Raw genomic sequence first — 20,713 nt, 5'->3', positions numbered from 1 at the left:
TGAAAATGGTGCTGGTCTAGTTGGCTCAGGTTCTGCACATCCTGAGACTGGTAGACTTGAGTTAGGATGTTGCAGCGGGGACTTCAGTGGAGCTGGAGGTGGGATGCAAATGCCTAGTGTCTGCTAGCCCCTCCATTTTTCATTGTGTTTGAGTAATCTTGTTTTCAGTGGAGGAATCCTGTTTTACACTGGTCTTTGTAGGCAAAGATAATTATATATATTTGTCTGGGTAAGCAAATTGATAAACTTGTAATAAAGTGTATCAGACCATTTCTTTGGCAGGACTGACCAGAATAGCTTGTGAAGCAGAGCGGTTTCCAATGGAGCATGAAGAGCTTTGAAAATTCTCAGTAATAGCAGAAAGCCGTATTTGAAACCGCTCTTAAACAATTGTTTGTTTTCCTCTTCCCCAACCAAGTTTATAAAAATTTGGTCAGACAGGCATTTTGTTTTGATTTAAAATATTTTCAGTGAATTGTTATCTGCTGAATGCACATGTGTTTCTGCACATTTTCTTTCACGATTGAAACTTTAAACCCTTCCTTTAAGTCCCCCTAAAAACCTCCAATAGCCAGTAAGGTTTGTTCATATGAGGAGAGAGAAGGGATTGGGACTCTGGAGAAACCTCACATTTGAAATGTGCCTGTGTAGTTGTGTCCCAGAAATGGCCATGGTTAGTGCCATATGGACTCTTTGTCTTTCTCTCCCCTCAAAAGATGTTGGTTAATTTGGGCGTTTCAGCTTGGTTAATCAGCTCATGAGTGCCTGTGACCACTGCAAGAGGCATGATTGAAGCATTTATAAAAATTTGGCTCATAGTAAGCCCCATAATTTGTTTTAAAGAATTACCTCTTCAGTGACATTTTTAAAAATCTCCAAAAGATTGTGGTTTATAACACCACACCTGGTCCAGATTGTACTGGATGAATCCATATTTGCTTCATTGTAAATGATTTTGAGAGTGGAATTTTTGGATTGTTTTCTGTCTTGTAAGCCCTTGACATTGTACTGGTACCTGTGTGCACACAAACCTCCTGACATGGGAAAGGCCAGCTCAGCCTCCCACTGAAATGCAGGTTGGCTGCATTTATTCTGCATGTTCCTAGAATGAGGAAATGATATGACAATAAACAGAAATGCCCTTGCTGAAGAGAGAAGGGAAGCTGGTGTTTATCTGGTCAGGTGGTTTAGATTAGCCGTGATGCGGCTCTGTATTATGTTACTTTAAATCATTGTGTCCCAACAGGACATAAATTACGAAGATTGTTACAGTATGTTTCATCCTATGTAAGATCAACAAATTGGAATAATTTTTTTATAGGAAAATCACAGTGCTTTTGGCAAGGCTATTGAAGCCTTTAATTTCACTTGAGTATTTCTCAAATATTATTGCCTAATAGATAAAGTATGATTTGCATAAAGTATGAAATAATAAACTTTTAAAAACAAAAGGGAAGAATTTCTCTTTCGTAACTGCATCAAGTGGCTGCACACTCCCACTGCATCAATACCAATGTTCTTTCTTTGTCCCAGCGCTTAGTGCCAGCTGTGCGTGTTCCCTTCCTCTGTGGGCTTGGGAACAAGCTGTGCAGGTCTTGGTGCGGAGATGGAGTTTTGCTGTGTGCTGCCTGCCGGTCAGCCCTCACATGCACAGAGAAGGCGACTGCTCTGGGGGGTTTCCGAATGGGAGCCTGCTCTAAGGAGGAGAAAAACAAATGATCCCATTTGTATCCATTCAGGAAAACCATTTGTTTCTGTTTCAGGATTCTGTAAATTATTAAAAACAACACCACCACCCAACCCCCCCAAAACCCTCCCCGATCAACAGCTCAAGTTAAGGTAATTTGTATTGGACTATTGCAAAAAGAATTGACGTAAAAAGCATTTTTTTTTAACGTTTCCTCTGTTCATTATGATTTTCTGAGTTATTGGCCTTATTTGTGAATTTTTAACAGAGACTTATTCATTTGTATTCAGGATGCAACTAAGTTTATTTGGCCACAGAATCAATTTTCTAGATTAACAAATGGCATAAAATTCCTTTGTGTAGGATTCAGGCAAATTGGAAACCTTTCCGTGTTCTATAGTAGCATGTTTTCTCTACAGAGCACTCTGCAGGTTTTTATGAGAACTTCTTATACAGTGAAGTTAAGAAGTAGTAGAGCCTCCAATTTCCAGAGGCTAGGATCGATGAGAGAGGTTTAGGATTTGCTCAAGGCCATAGAATCAGACAGAGGTGGGATTAGAATCTTTCTGGTGGGTGATGATACCACCCACCAGACCTTGTGAGCCTTTTGATACCAAAAACAGTAGGTAGTGCTGAGCTTATTTTACTCTCTGTGTGGCTCAAGCCCCGAGAGTTTCCTTTTTTCTTTAGTAGTACCGTTTAAAACAAAAAAACAAGAAAGTACCGTGTTTCAATCTATAAGGGTAGTAATAGATCTTTCCTTAAGCCTCATCATAGCAGGTTGGGGATAAATTTTGAATATATTGTGGTTTGCTTCAGCTCAGTGTCTGAAGACTGACAGGTTCAGGGACCTTTCCAAGTTCACAACCAGGGTGTGCACTTTTGAAACAAATAAATACAGACGCCTTATGAGATGGTCTCTTTCCTTACTGGGCTTCTTCTGGATTGGCACTGTTTTCTGAGAAGTGAATCTGGCAGGCTGTTTTCTTCTAGTGATGCATCGCAGCCGACTATCGCTGGAGGTCCTCCGTGGAAACTTCAGGATATCTGATCGAGCTTGAATATTTGGGTGATGTATTTTTCTTACAGGAAATATCAGCAGTGTTGCCAACATTGTACTTAAAAACTCTTAAAAGTAAAATTGATTCCATTTTAAAAATAAGTAAGAGAATAAGTATGAATTTGTTGATCTTGTACAGACCTTTTTATACCATCAGATGTTTTGTGCAGTGGGATGAGACGGTTTTACAAAATGTATACTGCTTGTAGGAGATGTACTTACTCTACCATCGAGCCAAATTAGGTATTGGTTTGTTTCTTTAAAGATTTTTGAGTGCTCCCAACTTCCTGAGCTCTTGTTTCTGCCCTGAGCCCTCATTGTCTTTCTCTACCCTTTTGGTTATTGTTTCAGGATCTTGACTTTCAGCTTAATTTAATGTGTCCCAATTTGAGTAGAAACCTTTTTGCGTTTTCTTTCTTTCTCTTTTTAAAATTAGGTACATAGATTTTTAAAATAAAAACATACCTTTATTGATCTCAGAGAGAGGAAAGGAGAGGGAGAGATAGAGATAGAAACATCAATGATGAGCGAGTCATTGATCGGCTGCCTCCTGCATGGCCCCGACTGGGGATTGAGCCCACAACCCGGGCATGTGCCCTTACCGGGAGTCGAACCCCGATCTCCTGGATCCTAGGTCGATGCTCAACTGCTGAGCCACACCTGGCCGGGTCATACAAATTTTTAAAAATTACAATAGTAGGGCTAGACAGTTTCATGTCAGATATAAAGTAGAATTATATAGTGTAAGTAGCATCTCTTAAAAGGAGCCAGTTGATTATAAAGAAGAAAAGGTAGGGGGTAGAATGCCATTTTGCATATTCAATTTTAAAAAATGGATTTGTCCATATATTTTGGTAGTTTGGATGCATGAAGTTGAAGCCTAGAGATATTTTTTCTATATAAATTTAGATTTTATAATGATAATACCAAGCAGTGTAAATTCTAATTCTTAAAGGGCTGCTAAAACAAAACAAAGAACTTTGTAGTACCTCTTACCTCGTAAGACTCATGAAAGGCAACAGATATGGATTATCAGCCGATCAGGAAAAAAAACCTCCAGCAGGATTTTTCTGAGGCAAACTGATTGGCACGAATGAACAACTCTAATGAATGGTGAGGCATTAGGAGTTATTTTGACATTAGGGAACTCTGGGTAAATGGTTTCTTTTTGTGTGATTTTGAAACCAGTGTTTCAGTCTGCTTTAGGGGAAAAGGATGGCTAGAAAACTGGTGAAATGTGCTGATCAAGAGAGCAAAACTAGATTGTGAGAAATTCTAGAAGGAGCTAATCAGGCTGAGTTGTTGGTCTGCCCAGTAGTAGCTGATGATGATACGGGGAACTGCACTTTAAATGTATGGGCAGAGGAATTTGGAAATGAGTAGTCTTTTCAGGGAAAAGATGTTCTCACCTTTTGACCATCTTGGCCAGAATTCCTTTTTGGCACTCATCAGCTGTGTGAAGCCTGTCTAGAGAACTCTTGCTAAAAATGGAACAGAAACAAAGAGCTCTTAGGTAAAGTTGTATGTAGAGGTGTTTATGTTGGTTAAACTTCTGCCTGGAGAAGAGTAGGTGTCTCTCAAAGTGTAGTCTTCCTAGCCTAGAAATTCAGGAGGAATTTACTAATGTAATTAGGAACCCTAATTCTGCAGAGGAAAATTCCTGTTTCGAACCTTTCCTTCTCACTTAGCAGCATATCTTGAAGGTGCTACTGTGTAATTAGCTAAAAAGAGCTGCCTTATTTTTCCAAATGGCTTTTTAGGATATTACGGTAATTTTAAAAAATGTTGACTTAAGAACTTCCTTTTTTTGTAAAGGCTCTAAAATGTTGCGGTTCTGTGAGTATAGCTTTTGAAGGTAATATTTAGAGGTGAGCGTGCTCTCTCATAGGTGGTGTACTCACCACTAGCTGAAGGGGCACTAATTCAGCTGAAGGCACAGTAGAGCAGGCTGCTCCCTCAGGAGCTTGAGGGCATTGTCTCAAGTGCCTGGGGAAGCCAGCTTTAATTTCAGAGTTGGATATTCTTGGCCTGAGTCATTGGAAATGTTAAGTTCTGCAGTGGATTAAGTAGAAGGCAGGTAGACTAGTTGCCCTGGGGTCAGTGGGAGTTGTGTGTGCTCTCCACTGGACTGCCTAGGTAAAGGGCATCAGGTGAGGCCTTTAACCTGGCTTCTCAGAGAGACACGAGTCACCTGCTTGACTAAGGTGCTCACTGACAGATTGCCAGTTCCACCAGAAATCTTCCTATACGGATACCCACTTAGAGAAACAGTTTTAAATATGTTTCTGGGTTTTTCAGCCCTGCAAAGGTGAATTTCTTTGGCCTTCCAATTGTTCTTTTACTAGGTTTGGAAAGGAATTCTTCCTCTCCAAGCCACAGACATTATATATACATGTTAAAAAAGTGTTGGTGATGATAATAATCACTAGCATTAACTGAGTGCCTAATAGAATGACTGGCATACTGTAAAATGTTACATGAATTAGCCCTTTTTTACATATGAGAAAACTGAGGCTCATTTCAGAGGTTAAGTAATTCCTCGGAGGTCACATAGCTAGTAGATAGCAGAGCTAGGATTTGAACCTGTGTCTTTGACCCTGAGGTCTTTGCATTTGACTATTGTGTTCAAAATATGGGTAACAGTTTGGAGAAAAAAAGCATGGATCAAATGCATCTTTGGTTGGGTCTGTTCCTCACAATTCTCATGTTGCTAGTTGAGAATATTATTATATTCTGTTGCCCACAAATTAACATCTGATGTTCCCTTTGCAGTGGCTAGAACAGTTAACAGTGTTTTCCACGAGAAAGTCATGTTGAGACACGTAATCATATTCTGGGGCAAAGAACGCCTTTCCTTGGTGCACCAAGCAATGTTTATGTGTGATTGATCGGTCACCAACACCCAGGGAAGGTCCTGTCCTGTGACATGTGCGTGCTTGGCAATGATCTTGCCATGCATTTTGCTTAATAATTTTCATTATTTTTAATTAAAGTTGAAGAAGTGCAGACTCTAGCCGAAATTAAGGTAGGTTGTGTTGCCGGAATCTGGTAATTACTTTAATTGATCACAAGATAGTTTCCTTGATCACCAATTAGACTAAATTGCCGATCATGTTTCAAGACGTGAAGAAATGCCCAAACTGATTTATGTAATAGTGTTTTCATTTCTAATCAGACATAAATATCATTTCCTTCCATAGCAATTGTGTTTTATAAAAGAAGGGTTATGGGCCTACAAACATAAAGGTGATTCGTAAACAATAGAGTTCTAATTCATTGAATTAGTAAAGGAAGTATTTAGAGGCTTAATGGAGATTGTACTGGGAAAATTACTTTGGAGTTGCTGGTGCTCATTTTCTTAGTGGGAGATATGTTCTTTTTTAGTGCATAATTAAAATAGTCTATAATCAAAATATAAAAGGCAGCTGATTTAAAGAACATATCAAAGAGAACTATTCTGAGTAATGAAAGATTTGTATTGTAAATATGTGCTAGAAGTTAAATCTTAGAACTTTAATAAATCATACATGTTATTTGGCTGGAGCTGCGTTTTAAATTCAGGGTGCTGTTAAACATTTCACAGATTGATACAGGATTTTTGTTTTGGTTTTGTGCATCTAATAGTCTTTCATATTTTCATGGAATAAAATGAAACAAAAGGAACTTTTAGAAAAATTAAAGTTCCCAAAGAATACTTGATTTGGGGTTCATGGAAAAATCTTTTAATTGCTGATGGTTTGGAGATTTCCAAATGACAAACTTCATTGGCCCAATTTACTGTGATTGTAATGCTTACATTCTTTAAAATGGCAGAGTGACTTAAAAAGTCATACTTCATCATGCATTCATTGACTTGTTCATAAAATGTTTGTAATTTGCAATAGAGGAAAGACTGAAACTATTATCAGCCATTATATGTTATTTGTTGGCCATATGTTTGTTTGAAATGGCCGTGGCTCAACAGAACATGGCTCATAGACAAACTATGCTGTAAATTGGCACTAAAAACCCACCTAAACAGGTAGGCATATGTTAAGAAGTTAACATGAGCCAAAATATTTTAATATGAACCAGGTTACATACACTGCAGGATCCCAGCTGCCTTTACAGTGAGTCCTTCATTTTCATGGCTTCTTCATTTTCCCCCCAAAAGCTAATTTTTAAACATAGATCATGTCTATACGTGGTACAAAATTCAAAAGGTACCAAAGAATATAGAAGTCTCTTCCTGTTCCTGATGCTCAGTCACCCAGTTCCCTCCTCCACCTACCCCCTCATCATCCAGACTGTAACTAGTTCCAGAGATATTAATGCATATAGTTTATTTTCTTGAATTTTTATACAATTCATAAACTATTTTTACGTATTTTTTCATTTAGCAACATATATTGGAGGTATTTCCATGTCACAGGATAAACAGCTTCCTCATTCTTAATGGCTGTGTAGTATTCCAGTGTATAAATGTACTGTGATATATTTAATCAGGTCCCTATTGATAGCTCTCTCAAGTCCATGGCTGTTACGAGCTATACTGCAGTGACCATTCTTGCAATTTATGTTTGCGTATGTCTGCAGACAAATTCCTAGAAGTGGAATTGTTTGGCCGAAAGACTTGGACATTTTTTTCCTAAGGGTATGGGGCATTTAAAATTTTGATAGATATTGTCATGTTCTCTTTCATAGTGATTGTCATTAGTTTATATTCACCAACAATGCATGAGAGTCCCTGTTCTCTATCTTCACCAACAGAGTATTATCGAAATACAATTGATACATAACTTAGTTTAAATCTGTACCCTCTTATCATGTATGAAATTGAGCTGTTTTTGTGTTTAAGAACTATTTGATTTCTTTTTTGTTATGTCTGTTACGTTCTTTGTCTATTTAAAAAAATAGGTTAGCCTTTTCCTTATTAATTTGTAGGAACATTTTATATGTTAAGGAAATAACTGCTGCAAATACAATTTGTTGTGTGTCTTTTGTTTGTTCTTTGGTTTTTATTACCATACAGAAAAAAATTTTAATGTAGTAAGATTTATCTATTTTTTAGTAGTGGTTTAAAGTTTTCTGAATTTATACATTTCTTTTTAATCCTCACCCAAGGATATTTTTTCCATTGCTTTCCAGAGAGAGTGGAAGGGAGAGAGAAAGAGAGAGAAACATTGATGTGAGAGAGACACATCTATTGGTTGCCTCCCGACTGGGGCTGGGGATCAAGCCTGCAACCAAGGTGCGTGCCCTTGGCTGGCATTGAACCCAGGACCCTTCAGCCTGTGGGCCAACACTGTATTCATGAGCCAAACCCACTAGAGCTACATTTCTTGTTAAGTTTACTCCTAGATAAATTTTGGTGCCATTGTAAATGGGATGTTTTCTTCCAATATTTTTTCTAATTAGTTGATTGTATAAAAAGGCTGTTGACTTTTTCCTGCTTCTTTTATTCTTGACTTTAATGGGAATTCTTCTAGTGTTTCCTTATTAAGAATGATATTGAGAATATATTCTGTCATTTAAAGAGGGGTTCATATATTCTTATTTCATTAAGAATTTTAATAACTGGCCGGGTATCTAAGTTGGTTAGAGCATAGTCCCAATATGCCAAAGTTGTGGGTTTAATGTCTGGTCAGGGCACATACAAGAAGCAACTAGTGCCCTGGCAGGTTTTGCTCAGTGGTTAGAGCATTGGCTCTCGGACTGAAGGGTCCCAGGTTTGATTCTGACCATGGGCACATACCTCGGTTGCAGGCTCAATCCCGTGCCCCAGTCTGGGTGCATGCAGGAGACAACCAATTGATGTTTCTCTCTCTCTCTCCTCCAATTCCACTGTCTGAAAAGCAATGGAAAAAATATACTCAGGTAAGGATTAAAAAAAAAAAGCAACCAATGAATGCATAAATAAGTGGAACAATAAATAGATGTTTCTCTCTCCCCACTTCCTCTCAAATTTTTTTTTTTTTAAATTGATACATAGAGTACTGAATTTCTCAAATATCTTTTCAGAGTTTATAGAAGTCATATATATGATAAATTATATCAATATATTCCCTAATATTGAACCATCCTTGCATTCTTAGAATAAATCCTATTTGCTCATGTTTCACTAGGTTTTGTTTATTAAGATTTTAATAAATATGAGATCAGTCTATAGTTTCATTATGTGCTATCTCTGTGGGAGTTTGGAGACAATGTTATGATAGTTTATAAAAATAACTTAGAAATGTTCTTTTTCTATGCTCTGGAACAGTTTAATTAGTATTGGAGTTAACTTGATTAAAGGTTTTATAGAATTCCTCTGTGAAATGATTGGAAACTGTTACTTTTTGGTGTTAATCTTAGACACATTTCTCTTTTATAGTTTATTTAGATATTTTTCTCTTGGGTCAGTTTTGATAATTTTTATTTCTCAGAGAACTATTTTACCTATGTTTAGATAGATAGATAGATGATAGATAGATAGATAGATAGATAGATAGATAGATAGATAGATAGATAGATAGATAGATAGATGATAGATAATATATCTTCATTGATTTCAGAGAGAGGAAGGGTGAGGGAGAGAAAGAGACAGAAACATCAATGATGAGAGAGTCGTCATTGATGGGCTGCCTCTTGCATGCCCTGGCTGGGGATCGAGCATGCAACCAGGGCATGTGTCCTGACCAGGAATCGAACCTCGATCTCCTGGATGCTAAATTGATGCTCAACCACTGAGTCACGCCCAGCCGGGCTTAAATTTTCTTTTATCTATAGTTACTTTTCTGTTGTCATTTCCTCTTTTGTTTATCTGTACTTTCTCTCCTTGTCTTTGTTTTTATTTATTTTTTGATGAAGTAACCAGTTTTCTATTGTATAATTTTTCAGATACAACTTTTTGATTTATTAGTTTTACCGTTTTTCCTAATGCATTTACATCTGCTTTTCTCTTTATTTGTATTCGATCCTATTTTCCTCATTAAGTTTATTTTGTTAATTATTTACCTTCTTGATTGGGTGCTTAATTTATTTATTTTTATTCTATCATGTTCTTTAAGGGAATTTAAGTTTTTAAAATGTTTATGCTGATTATTGCTTTAGATGTATCCTATATGTAGTACTTATTACATTATTAATTTTTTACTTTTGATGTCTTTGACTCAGGATATTTATTTTAAATTTTTTTCATTTATTGATTTTAGAGAGAGAGGGAAGGGAAAGAGAAAGAGAAACATCAATTTGTTGTTCCACTTATTTATGCACTCATTGGTTGCTTCTTGTATGTGCCCTGACCAGAGCTCAAACCTTGGTGTATCAGGATGACGCTCTAACCAACTGAGCCACCAGGCCAGTGCCTACTCAAGACTTTTAAAAGAAGGATTTAAAAAAATTTCCATGTAGTACTTTTTGCTACTTTTGGGTTGTAGTTTGTTTGTTTATCTATCTATCCTTACTCGAGGATATGTTTTTCATTGATTCTAGAGAGAGAGGAAGGGGGCGAGAGAGAGGAACATTGATGTGAGAGAGAAACATTGATCAGTTGCCTCCTGTGTGTTCTCCAATCGGATTGAACCTGCCTCCTGGGTATGTGCCCTAACCATGAATTCAACCTGTGATCCTTTGGTTCATGGGACAATGCTCTAACCTACAGAGCCACACCAGCCAGGGCTGTTTATAATTTTATTAGAGAATGTTGTCAGTACTATTTCTACTTTTTGGAATTTATTGAGATTTTATTTGTGGGCTAATACATGTTTACTTTCTGTGAATGTTTAATAGATATTTTAAAAGCTGTGTTCTTTCTATCATGTGGGGATACAATAAGTTGGCTGTATGCAGTCTGGAAGAGGGCTCTCACCAGCACCTGGCCATGCTGACTCCCGATCTTAGACTTCCAGTATCTAGAACTCTGAAACCTTCAAGGAATTTGCTGAATTTCTCAATGAAGTTGGAAATAAAGGGATGATGATGGTATACAATGCTAGGGATTTGCTGATTAAACCCCTGGAAAATTTTCAGAAAGAACAAATAGACTTTACAAAACTAGGTATAGACCTGTTTTGTGAGTTCCAATATGTATGTACCATGTAATCAAAATATTCTACCAGAACTAAATATAGCAATTTGACCAAGCATCTGGCCCTTTTAGGACTAAGAACACACCATTCAGTAGTTAATTCTATCTGGAATGTCATGACAGTTTGGATCCAGGATATGAAAGTAGCAAGTTATGAGGAGAAAGAGCAGACCAGTGGAAGTGCTCCCACTGCTTATCATCAGTCAAGTTGACTTGGGCATTTTTGGAGTGATTGGCATTCAAGCCAAGTCAGTTCTCTGGATAGCCCAGCAATTCTGGATTCCACTTCATTCATCTGGAGTTTCATTAACATGAATACTTAATTGGAAAAGTGTATAGCCCTAGCCGGTGTGGCTCAGTTGGTTGGAGCATGGTCCCATACCCTGAAAGGTTGTGGGTTCAATTCCCGGTCAGGGCACATACCCAGGTTGTGGGTTCGATGCCCAGTTGGGGCACGTGCCAGAGGTGACCGATCAATGTTTCTCACGTTGATGTTTCTCTCTCCCTCTTCCCCTCTTTTTAAAATCAATAAGCATATCCTCAGGTGAGGATTAAAAATAGAGAGAGAGAAGTATATAATAGAAGGAGAAAGGAATCTTTAAAATCACAAGTGTAGCCCTATCCAGTTTTGCTCAACAGTTAGAGCGTTGGCCCATGGACTGAAGGGTCTCTGGTTCGATTCCAGTCAAGGGCACATACCTTGGTTGCAGGCTTGATCCCCTGCCTCGGTCAGGGTGCGTGCGGGGGCAACCAATCGACGTGTCTCACATCAGTGTTTCTCTCTCTCTCTCTCCCCCTTCCATTCTCTCTGAAAAGCAATGGAAAAAATATCCTCCAGTGAGGATTAAAAAGAAAAATCACAAGTGTAGTATGAAAATAATTAACTACTTTTTAAGTGACATGACAGTTGTTACATAATAATGAATAAAGAGGATGAAGGACAGATGACACAAAAATAAATAAAATAAAAGCTGTATTCTTAATTTTTAGAGTTTAAAATATATCAGTTAGTTCTACTTTTTAAATGATGTATTTCAGTAGTCCATGTCCTTACTTTTGTTAGTTTAATCTGCCATGGATTAAGAGATGTGAATTAAAGGATCTAACTACACATGCTTCTACTTGTCCTATATTTCCTGTCATTTCTGCCACATTGCCTTTTTTAAGAAAGAGAACGGCTGTATTTTATTTTTATTTATTATTGTTTTGTTTAAAATTGACCTTAGAGAAGAGGAAAGGAGGGAGAGACCGAGGATGGAGCCCACAGCCTGGGTATGTGCCCTGACCCGAACCCACTGCCATGTGGTGCATGCGAGGGTGCTCCCACCAACCGAGCCACGCTGGCCGGGGCCTTCCTAATTGATTTTTGATGCTATGTTATTTGTAATATAGATATTCACAATTATTCAGTCTTAATTGTGGATATACTTTATAATTGTAAATTGCTCTTATGATTTCTTAAAATTTTATTTTTTTTACATTTGCCTGTGTCCGTTTATTTCCAGTGGTTGAGGTTTGCTTTGTGATGCATTGTCAAGTTTTCTTTTAATTGGTTGGATTTAGGCTCTTTAGTTAATTTATTTTTTTTAAATATATCTTTGTTGATTTCAGAGAGAGGAAGGGAGAGGGAGAGAGAGAGCTAGAAACATCAATGATGAGAGAGTCATTGATTGGCTGCAGCCCGCAACCCCGGGCATGTGCCCTGACCGGGAATCGAACCCTGATCGCCTGGATCCTAGGTCGACGCTTAACCGCTGAGCCACGCCCGGCTGGGCAAGGCTCTTTAGTTTATTGATTGGAAAGATGTTTGGTCTTACAAAACATGACAACCAATATACTTTTTTCCCCCTTAATTTAAATCATGATATGGATTGTGTTTTCTTTGCTTCATTTTAATTGTGTTTTTCTTTACTTAATTGTGAATGTTATTTTTGTTTTGGATACTAGTGGATACTATTATACCTATAATTTTATATAGCAGACTTAATCCTCTATTTCTTTAGATGGCATTTAGATATTTCTTTATATAGTGGTCTCCCCACTAAGCAATATCAGAATTATACTTCCAGCTTCCCTTCACCATACAGTTTTAGTTCATATTACGTTTAGTTTTAGTACTTACATTTTATACTTTTAAATTACTTACATCTGTAACATTTGGTCTTTTTAGCTTTCAAGGTTTTTTAAAACTTTCATCTCCCTTCCCCATTTCTTCCCCGTTTTCCTTCAACCTTTTTAATAGTTTATAACACTTGCATTTCATTCTGTGACGATAATCCCCAGAATTGTTTTAAATGTATTTCTAGAGCTGAGTGGATTTATTGCCCACTCCCAATACCTTTGGTATGGTTTCTCCATTCATCTCTTAGTTATTTGTATTTTACCCTTTTTAAATAAGAAGGATGAATGGGAATTTTTCCCTGAATTATTGCATTAAAAAAATTATGTCTCTTGCATTAATTTTGAATACCAGTTTAATTTAGCTAGGTATAATTTTTTTTGCACTTTCATTTCCTAAATTCTTGATAAGCATTGCTCCTCTGACTTCTATTTTGAATGTTGCTGTGTGGAAGGTTGAAGTCAATCAGAATCTTGTTATCCTTATAAGTGAACTGATTTTTTTTTTCTTAAAAGGATTTTTTTTCCTTCAATGGTTGCATGGACATGGTTGAATTCTTACCGTCTATATATTTAAATCTTTTAGTTACATTTTTAATTTTTCTGGGTTTTTGTTCTTTTATTGATAATAATTGCCTATAAGATCTGTTTTGTTTTCTATATTATTTTTTAATTTTTATAAACTTTATTTTGACCATTTTCTCAGTCCTGTCCTCTAAGCTGCTTACTGAGTAGTTAGTGGTATCTATTCTGCCTTGGGCTTTTTCCAGTTTCCTTTTTTTAAAATAATTTTTTATTTTTTGGTTATAGTTGATATACAATATTATATTAGTTTCAGGTGTGCAACATAGTGATTAGATCTTTATGGAATGGTTTTAGAAAGCCTGTGTTTTTAGCTAGTTGAGGGCCTTTAGATTCCAACTCTCATCCTGGTAACAGGTAGCTAGGACTGTGAAAAAGCTTAGAAAGAAGGGACAAATGCTCTTCACTGCCTGCCAAGTTTGCTGTTGAGTCATAGTCCTTCTTATAATAGTTTCAGATAATCAGAATTCCCCCTTGAGGTTTTGCTTTTCTCCTCTCCTATCCACTCATATAGCTTTTTTGCAGAAATTTTTCTACTTTAATTTGAATGTATACTGTTATGGATGTTTTTAATTTGTGGATTTAAAAATAAATATTTTGGGGATTATTTGGTTTTGTTATATGGAAGAAGGGTTATGAAATTGCCTCTTTGTTCCCAGAGTAGTTTGTGTGTTCTTTCCCTAAGCAAGAATTAGTAAATCTTGTGTAAATGGTTTATTAGGTATTATGATATTTTATTAAATGCAGATATTAGGTGAAAGCTGAGAGAAATGTATAAAGCTGAGGAAAACATAAATTTAGAGGGTCTTTGGATGTGCCCCTCCTTTTTACATTGTATGTAGATATGATAGATGCTTTTTCTTTGATCAACATACCTCTGAGGATATGAGTGTTCTGTGGTTTTGTTTTTGTTTGTTTTAACCCTCTCCCGAGGATGGTTTTTCCATTGCTTTTCAGAGAGAGTGCGAGAGAGAGAGAGAGGGAGAGAGAGAGAAACATTGATGTGAGAGAGATACATCAATTGGTTGCCTCCTGCATGTGCCCCAACCGGAGATGGAGCCTGCAACAGAGGTACGTACCCTTGGCTGGAATCGAACTGGTTGTTCAGTCCACAGTCTGACACTAACTACTGAGCCAAACTGGCTAGGGCGCGGTGGGTGTTCTGTTTTAAGTCATATCTGTGATGGAATAGATTTTGCTACTATGCTGATAGCATACTTGTAGTCCAAGATTTGAGAAGCACTTCTGGCCATATTCAAATCATCCATTTTATTCATTTGGCTCTTGGGAAATGGTAAGGGATTCTAAGTATCACTTTGGACCTTTTAGGATAACATGGTCAAAGAAACTGTGGCCACAGGGCTTAAGAACTTGGGCAGAGCCCTAGCCAGTTTGGCTCAGTGGCTAGAGTGTTAGCCCGCAGACTGAAGGGTCCCAGGTTCAATTCCCGCCAAGGGCACCTACTTCGGTTGCAGGCTCGATCCCTGGCCCTGGTTAGGACATGTGTGGGAGGAAACCATTATATGTGTTTCTCTCACACTGACGTTTCTCCCTCTCCCTCTCTCCCCTTTCTACTCTCTTTGAAAAGCAATGGAAAAAATATCCTCGGGTGAGGATGAAAGAAAACCGAAAAAACCAAAAAACTTGGGTGGTGACTGACTGTGCCCACCTCACATGTCATTAAGCTGTTTTCCCCAGTAAGTGTGCATCATAGTGTTACCCCACAGTATTTTATCTGTCAGGTATATTTGTGTTAGTCCTTAGTCCTGACACGGGGGAAAAGGAAAGGGCCATTTTTCTTGGAGACAGCAACTGGAATCTTAGATTCTCAGGGCTTTGGGAGGGCTTGTCACCCATCATTATGTTTTGTCAAGTTTGGCAAGAAGCAGTATGTGCCATTGACCTTTTACTCTGTGCCTAGTGCTGTGCCAAGTGCTTTTATGTCCCCTATCTCATTTTTTATTAGAATGATTACATGAGCTTTTTATTATCATCCCCATTTTACTGATGAGAAAACTGAGACTCAGAGTTAAATTACATGGCAGTTAAGTAGTAGAGTTGGGATTTGAATCCAGGACTCACTGACTCAAAAGCACATGCCCTTAACGACTGTATTACTGTGTCAGAGCTGGTGGTTAGTCTTGTAAGTCTTCTACAGCTAAACAAGAGTAAGGCATTATAGACAAACAGTAAAAATTCTCATTATCCATCATTTAAACCAGGTTAACTCTGTGTTTGAATAATTGAAATGGGCTTTCACATTTGACTTGTCCCTTCCCCTCACATAATGCAGAGACTCAGATTACAGTATTCCCCCTTATCTGTGGATATACATTCCAAGACCCCCGTGGATGCCTGCAACTGTAGATAGTTCTGAACCCTATATATACTATGTTTTTCTTATATGTATGTACCGCTGATAAAGTTTAATTTATAAATTACGCACAGTAAGAGATTAACAACAACAAAAATAAAATAGAATCATTATAACAATATGCTATAATAGAAGTTATGTGACTGTGGTCTCTTTCTCTTTGATAACCGAGATGGCTGCTTAGTGACTAACGGGCAGGTAGTGTACACAGTGTGGATACGCCAGACAGAGGGATGATTCATGTCCTGAGAACTGCACAATTTAAAACTTATGAATTGTTTATTTCTGGTATTTTCTGTTTAATATTTTTAGATCATGATTGACCACTGGTAACTGAAACCATGGAAAGTGAAACTGTAGATGGGGGGTGGGGAGGGACTGTGAAATGAGAAGGGGTAGAAGAGTGAATATTTCTTTCCCACCGATAATTTTATATATGGTTAAATGAATTTTGCTAGAATTTCTTTCCTTTTCCTAATGGAAAACCTTTAGGCTTTAAATGTCAAAATGAAAATTTATCCTGAATAAAGTGAGTTCTGAGATAGGAACCATTATGAATGACATACAATTATTTAAAATGGCATCTTCCATATTTCTCACTTCTAACTTGGAAATTTGCTCTTTTGTCATTTGGTGATCCAAAAACAGCACAGCTAACATCAGCTTGGTTTTTCTGGCTGGGGTAATGAAGTTAAATATTTATTTCTGTGGCTGTAATGGGGACTGCTCTGTGAATTCCACTGTAACTTTGTGATTAATGTGACCTTACCTTAGAGTCTTACCAAGTATTCCTGCCTTCTGGGCACAATAGAGACAGACTCGCCTATTGTTTGCAATTACCCTCATAAAAATTTGAAAGCAGGAAAGAAAAAGTTTTTTTCCTCTTAGGACAAGTTTGCCTTCTGCTTTTTAAAATTAGGTTTGCACTTTCCCTGTGGTATGAAGACAGCCCTCCAGGTCCACACTTACACCTGTGGCTGGGTCTGCAGCCCTCTGCCGAGAGACGGTGTACTTTCTTTTTGAACTGGCCATGCTGGGCAGTGGCAAAAAGACCCCGAGCAGGCAAGCCATTCTTTTCTGTTTCACTCTGGATGTCAGTAAAAATAGCCTCATCCCCTCCTGTCCTGCCTGAATGACAGAATAGGGAAATTATTCATTTCCGCCAGTGCTTTGGCTTAGGACATACTCAGAAGACAGTCTTGCATAGTCCTGTGGTTGATGCCTTAGTTAGCAACCCAGTCACTAAAAACAAAAGGAGCGGTGCTGCAAGAAAAGTGGCTCCTAAGATTTGGAGCCAGGTAGTGAGGTCCAGGGCACTGGGTTGAAGGGAAATTATTTCTGGGCTATTTTGGAGAGTCTAGTCCTGAGGACAATTAAACAGTCCAGACAGGTCACTGGGTGAGACCAATTTCCTGCTTTGTTTATTTGAGCCTGATTGTTTTCACCATCGAGCAGCAGGTCATGGTCCTACTACACCGATATCCCAGCTCTGCGGAGTGCAGTCCCTTCCGTATTTGGTTTCTCCAGGCTTCCCTAAGGAGCCTAGCCGTGTCTTTTATCTGGTTGGATTGCTCTGGGGTCCAGAGCAGAGGGCAGTGTCAGTAATCACTTTCGACTTCATCTTATGCAGGCCTTTGGCTTTATGTCCCGAGTTGCTCTGCAAGCAGAGAAGATGAATCATCACCCGGAATGGTTCAATGCCTACAACAAGGTAATGAAATTGCCTTACTTTGGGATCACCTTAATTATGGAGTTTGGGAAACCCCTTTCTTCCTTGTCATCCTGTGCAGCTAAGTGTCATTGTGCTTAGGAAAGTATTCTCTCTGTTTTTCTTAGAATCCTGTGTATTTTTGCAATTTAGTAACAAAATTTCAGATCTGCTCAAGAGAACAGTGACTAAGCCATTTATTTTCATGTTTGTCTTCTATTGAAACTAATATGAAAGTTGGGCCATATTAGGCTCCTGAATGAAACAAACCATGCAGATAAAATTTTAAACCCTCTTAAGGTAAATTATTGAAGGAAATGGAAGCAAATAAGAAAGATACGGCCTTATTTATCTCATTGAGATAAATTTGCTCAAGAACTGTGTTTTAAATAATAACTATTTATTAAATGCAGTATCCCTGACATTCTTAAGACAAAGAGCAGATCGAAAAGATTTCATCAAGTAGTGTTAAGGGGTCACAGTGAGAGGAATCAGCCCATGCCCCCAAAGAAAGTGTCTTTGCCTTTATGGTCATACCATTTAGAATGTACCTAGATTTCTCTGGGGTTCTTTTTTCTCTTTGAAAGTCCTCTTTGAATAAAGAGAAAAATCTCATGATATTTTTGTGATTTATTGGAATAATTCAGAGCATGCATGTACCAGAATAAACTTTTCTTTCACTGTTGCCTCTCCTTGCCCATAACTGCTTTTGCCTTTTAATTGATTTGTCTGGAAGCAAAAGTCTGTTCTTCCACCCCCACCTTACTTTCCTAACTTGGAAACATTGCTAAACTGTTACATTTGATACCTTTTTCTCAGTGGCCTGAAAATAGTGGGTATAATTAAAGTAATGGGAGCTCAAATGGAATCTCAATCTCTCTTTTATTTTTCAAGAGACAAGATTTGAGATTCTGGCAGCTGAGTTGCCCTTCATGTGAGAGAACCTTTTTATGCCCGGGCAGCTGCCGCGGCCCAGCCTGAAGCAGTGCCCCTGGCGTAGGCTGGGTTTTGGAAATGCCGTGTTTATTCATGTTTTTGAAATCATTTAATCTCACCAGTTCTTAAATGTGAACAATGGATAATAGGTTGATTTCTGAACTACCAAAGGAGAATACCATGAATCACAGGTCACAGTTTTAAAAACTGCTTCTCTCTTTCTTAGGTCCAGATAACTCTCACCTCCCATGACTGTGGTCAGCTGACCAAAAGAGACGTGAAACTGGCCAAGTTTATTGAAAAAGTAGCTGCTGCTTCGTGACTTCTTTCAAAATGCATGTAAAACTTATACGCATCTTAGGCGCCAATGTATTTGACGGATGATTTCCATGAGCAAATTGAGTTGTAAATTTAGTTCACCTTTATACTACATTTTGAAAAATCAATGCTTAAATACAAAGTGATTTAAATTTGAACCTGAGGTATTTTTCATTATATCTAAGTCACATATAAAAGGCAAACCGACCCACGTAATTGTGTTAATAATACAGTATTGGAAAAGAGATAGAGCATTTTTAAAGACCAGAAATTGGGATGGAAGAGCATTCACACATTTTATAACCCAGAAGTTCAAGTGATTGTGGTGACTTTACAAATGCATTGTGTAGTTAGAAAATAGTTACAAGGCAGAAAAAGAATGATGAGCTCTGTAGGTAAAGGGTTGTAACCACCCTATAACAGTTCTTATGAAGCTAAAGTTGATTTGGACTTTAGCTGCTATTACTTAATTAGATGACAAAATCACAAAAATTGGGTGAGCTATCTTGTGTTTTATTCTTACTTTTCAGGCAGGCAGTTGAAGGGAGAGGACAAATGTTTTGTCCATGGCCTCTAGCAAGGAAGGACAATATAAAGATTCACAGTCATAAATGACAAACTTGCCAGGTCATTATTTGAATTACTGAATTAAGGAGGAACCAAGGGTCATATTTTTCATCATTTGCTTGTCGTGCCCTCTGAACTGAAGGTCTGTAGCCATTGAGCTAGAAACTACTTGGGTGTTATCCAGGAATGAGCTCTGTTTACTCTGTGTGTCACTGACAGGAGTAAAATGGAATATAAAGTAATCTATTATTATTATTATTATTTTAAAATATCTTTATTGATTTCAGAGAGAGGAAAGGAGAGGGAGAGAGAGAGATAGAAACATCAATGATGAGAGAGTCATTGATCAAGCCCGCAACCCGGGCATGTGCCCTGACCAGGAATCGAACCCCGATCACCTGGATCCCAGGTCGACACTCAACCGCAGAGCACACCTGGCCGGGCTAAAGTAATCTGTTATTTAAAAATTACAATAATAGCATCCTTTGAAGGAACTCAGGAATGTACTTATTAATGAGCTTAGAATGCAGATTAAAAGAATGTATACATCTATATTCATCCAAGGAACCTGTGTTAATCCCTCCAAGCATTATTGTGGTAGGATTTAATAGGGATCATCTTTGTAACCGTCCTCACTTTAGAGGTCATAAAATTCACTCTGCATTACAACAAGCAAACCTTCCCCTCCACACCCCACCCCAGCCTCCAGTCTGAGAAACCCTATGGGAACATGACAAGGAGGCTGAGCTTGCTGCAGCCAGTTCCTGGCTGGTTCTGTTGGCCTGGGAGAGGCAGGTACAGTTAGTTTGCCCTGTGGGTATGGAGCGTGCAAGGAGGGAATGGAGAGAAGGCCACCAAGGCTCTGTGGCCGCTGGGAGAGCCAGGGCCTGGGTGCTAGAACGGTGCTGCTTAGAATTCTTTTAGAGGAAAAGGCAAAGCTATGCGTTTTTATAAACTCTTATTTATAGATTTTGAGGAACTTTGATATGTTTTATTACCAAATATTTTTAGTTCAGTGCTTCCGTTTTTTTACATGAGTTTTTAAACATGAAAAAATATTTTAAGAGTGAATCGTACATTGAACCCTTACACACTGATCACCTAGATTCAGCAGTTACCAAGATTTTGCCCCAGTTACTTCACATAATCCCTCATTTCCTTTTTCTTTGCTAAAGTATTTAAAAGCAAATCCCTGGCATTTCATTTTACCCTACATCCTTCAGTAAACATCTCTAGAAAATACGGTCATTTTCTTGTATAAACCAGAATGCCATTATCACACCTAACAAAATAAACCATGATTTCTTGGTATC

General features: G+C 37.9%; 1 protein-coding gene across 2 annotated transcripts in view; it reads left to right on the top strand.

The window, feature by feature from the left end:
* PCBD2 (pterin-4 alpha-carbinolamine dehydratase 2) overlaps positions 1-20,713 on the top strand; it is a 60,414-nt gene that overhangs the window by 38,773 nt on the left and 928 nt on the right. Inside the window, exons 3-4 of one of the 2 annotated variants that reach the window (XM_081136719.1) lie at positions 17,502-17,582; positions 18,742-18,850. In XM_081136719.1, coding sequence (XP_080992845.1) covers positions 17,502-17,582; positions 18,742-18,837 — 177 coding nt within the window. In that variant the 3' untranslated portion in view covers positions 18,838-18,850. Of the gene's footprint in view, positions 1-17,501; positions 17,583-18,741; positions 18,990-20,713 lie in introns of those variants that run through there. The other variant, XM_081136718.1, reaches the window with a different exon arrangement.

Source organism: Miniopterus schreibersii (genome assembly GCF_964146895.1).
Source record: "Miniopterus schreibersii genome assembly, chromosome: 4".
Taxonomy (NCBI): domain Eukaryota; kingdom Metazoa; phylum Chordata; class Mammalia; order Chiroptera; family Miniopteridae; genus Miniopterus; species Miniopterus schreibersii.
This window is presented reverse-complemented; position numbering and strand designations above follow the sequence as displayed.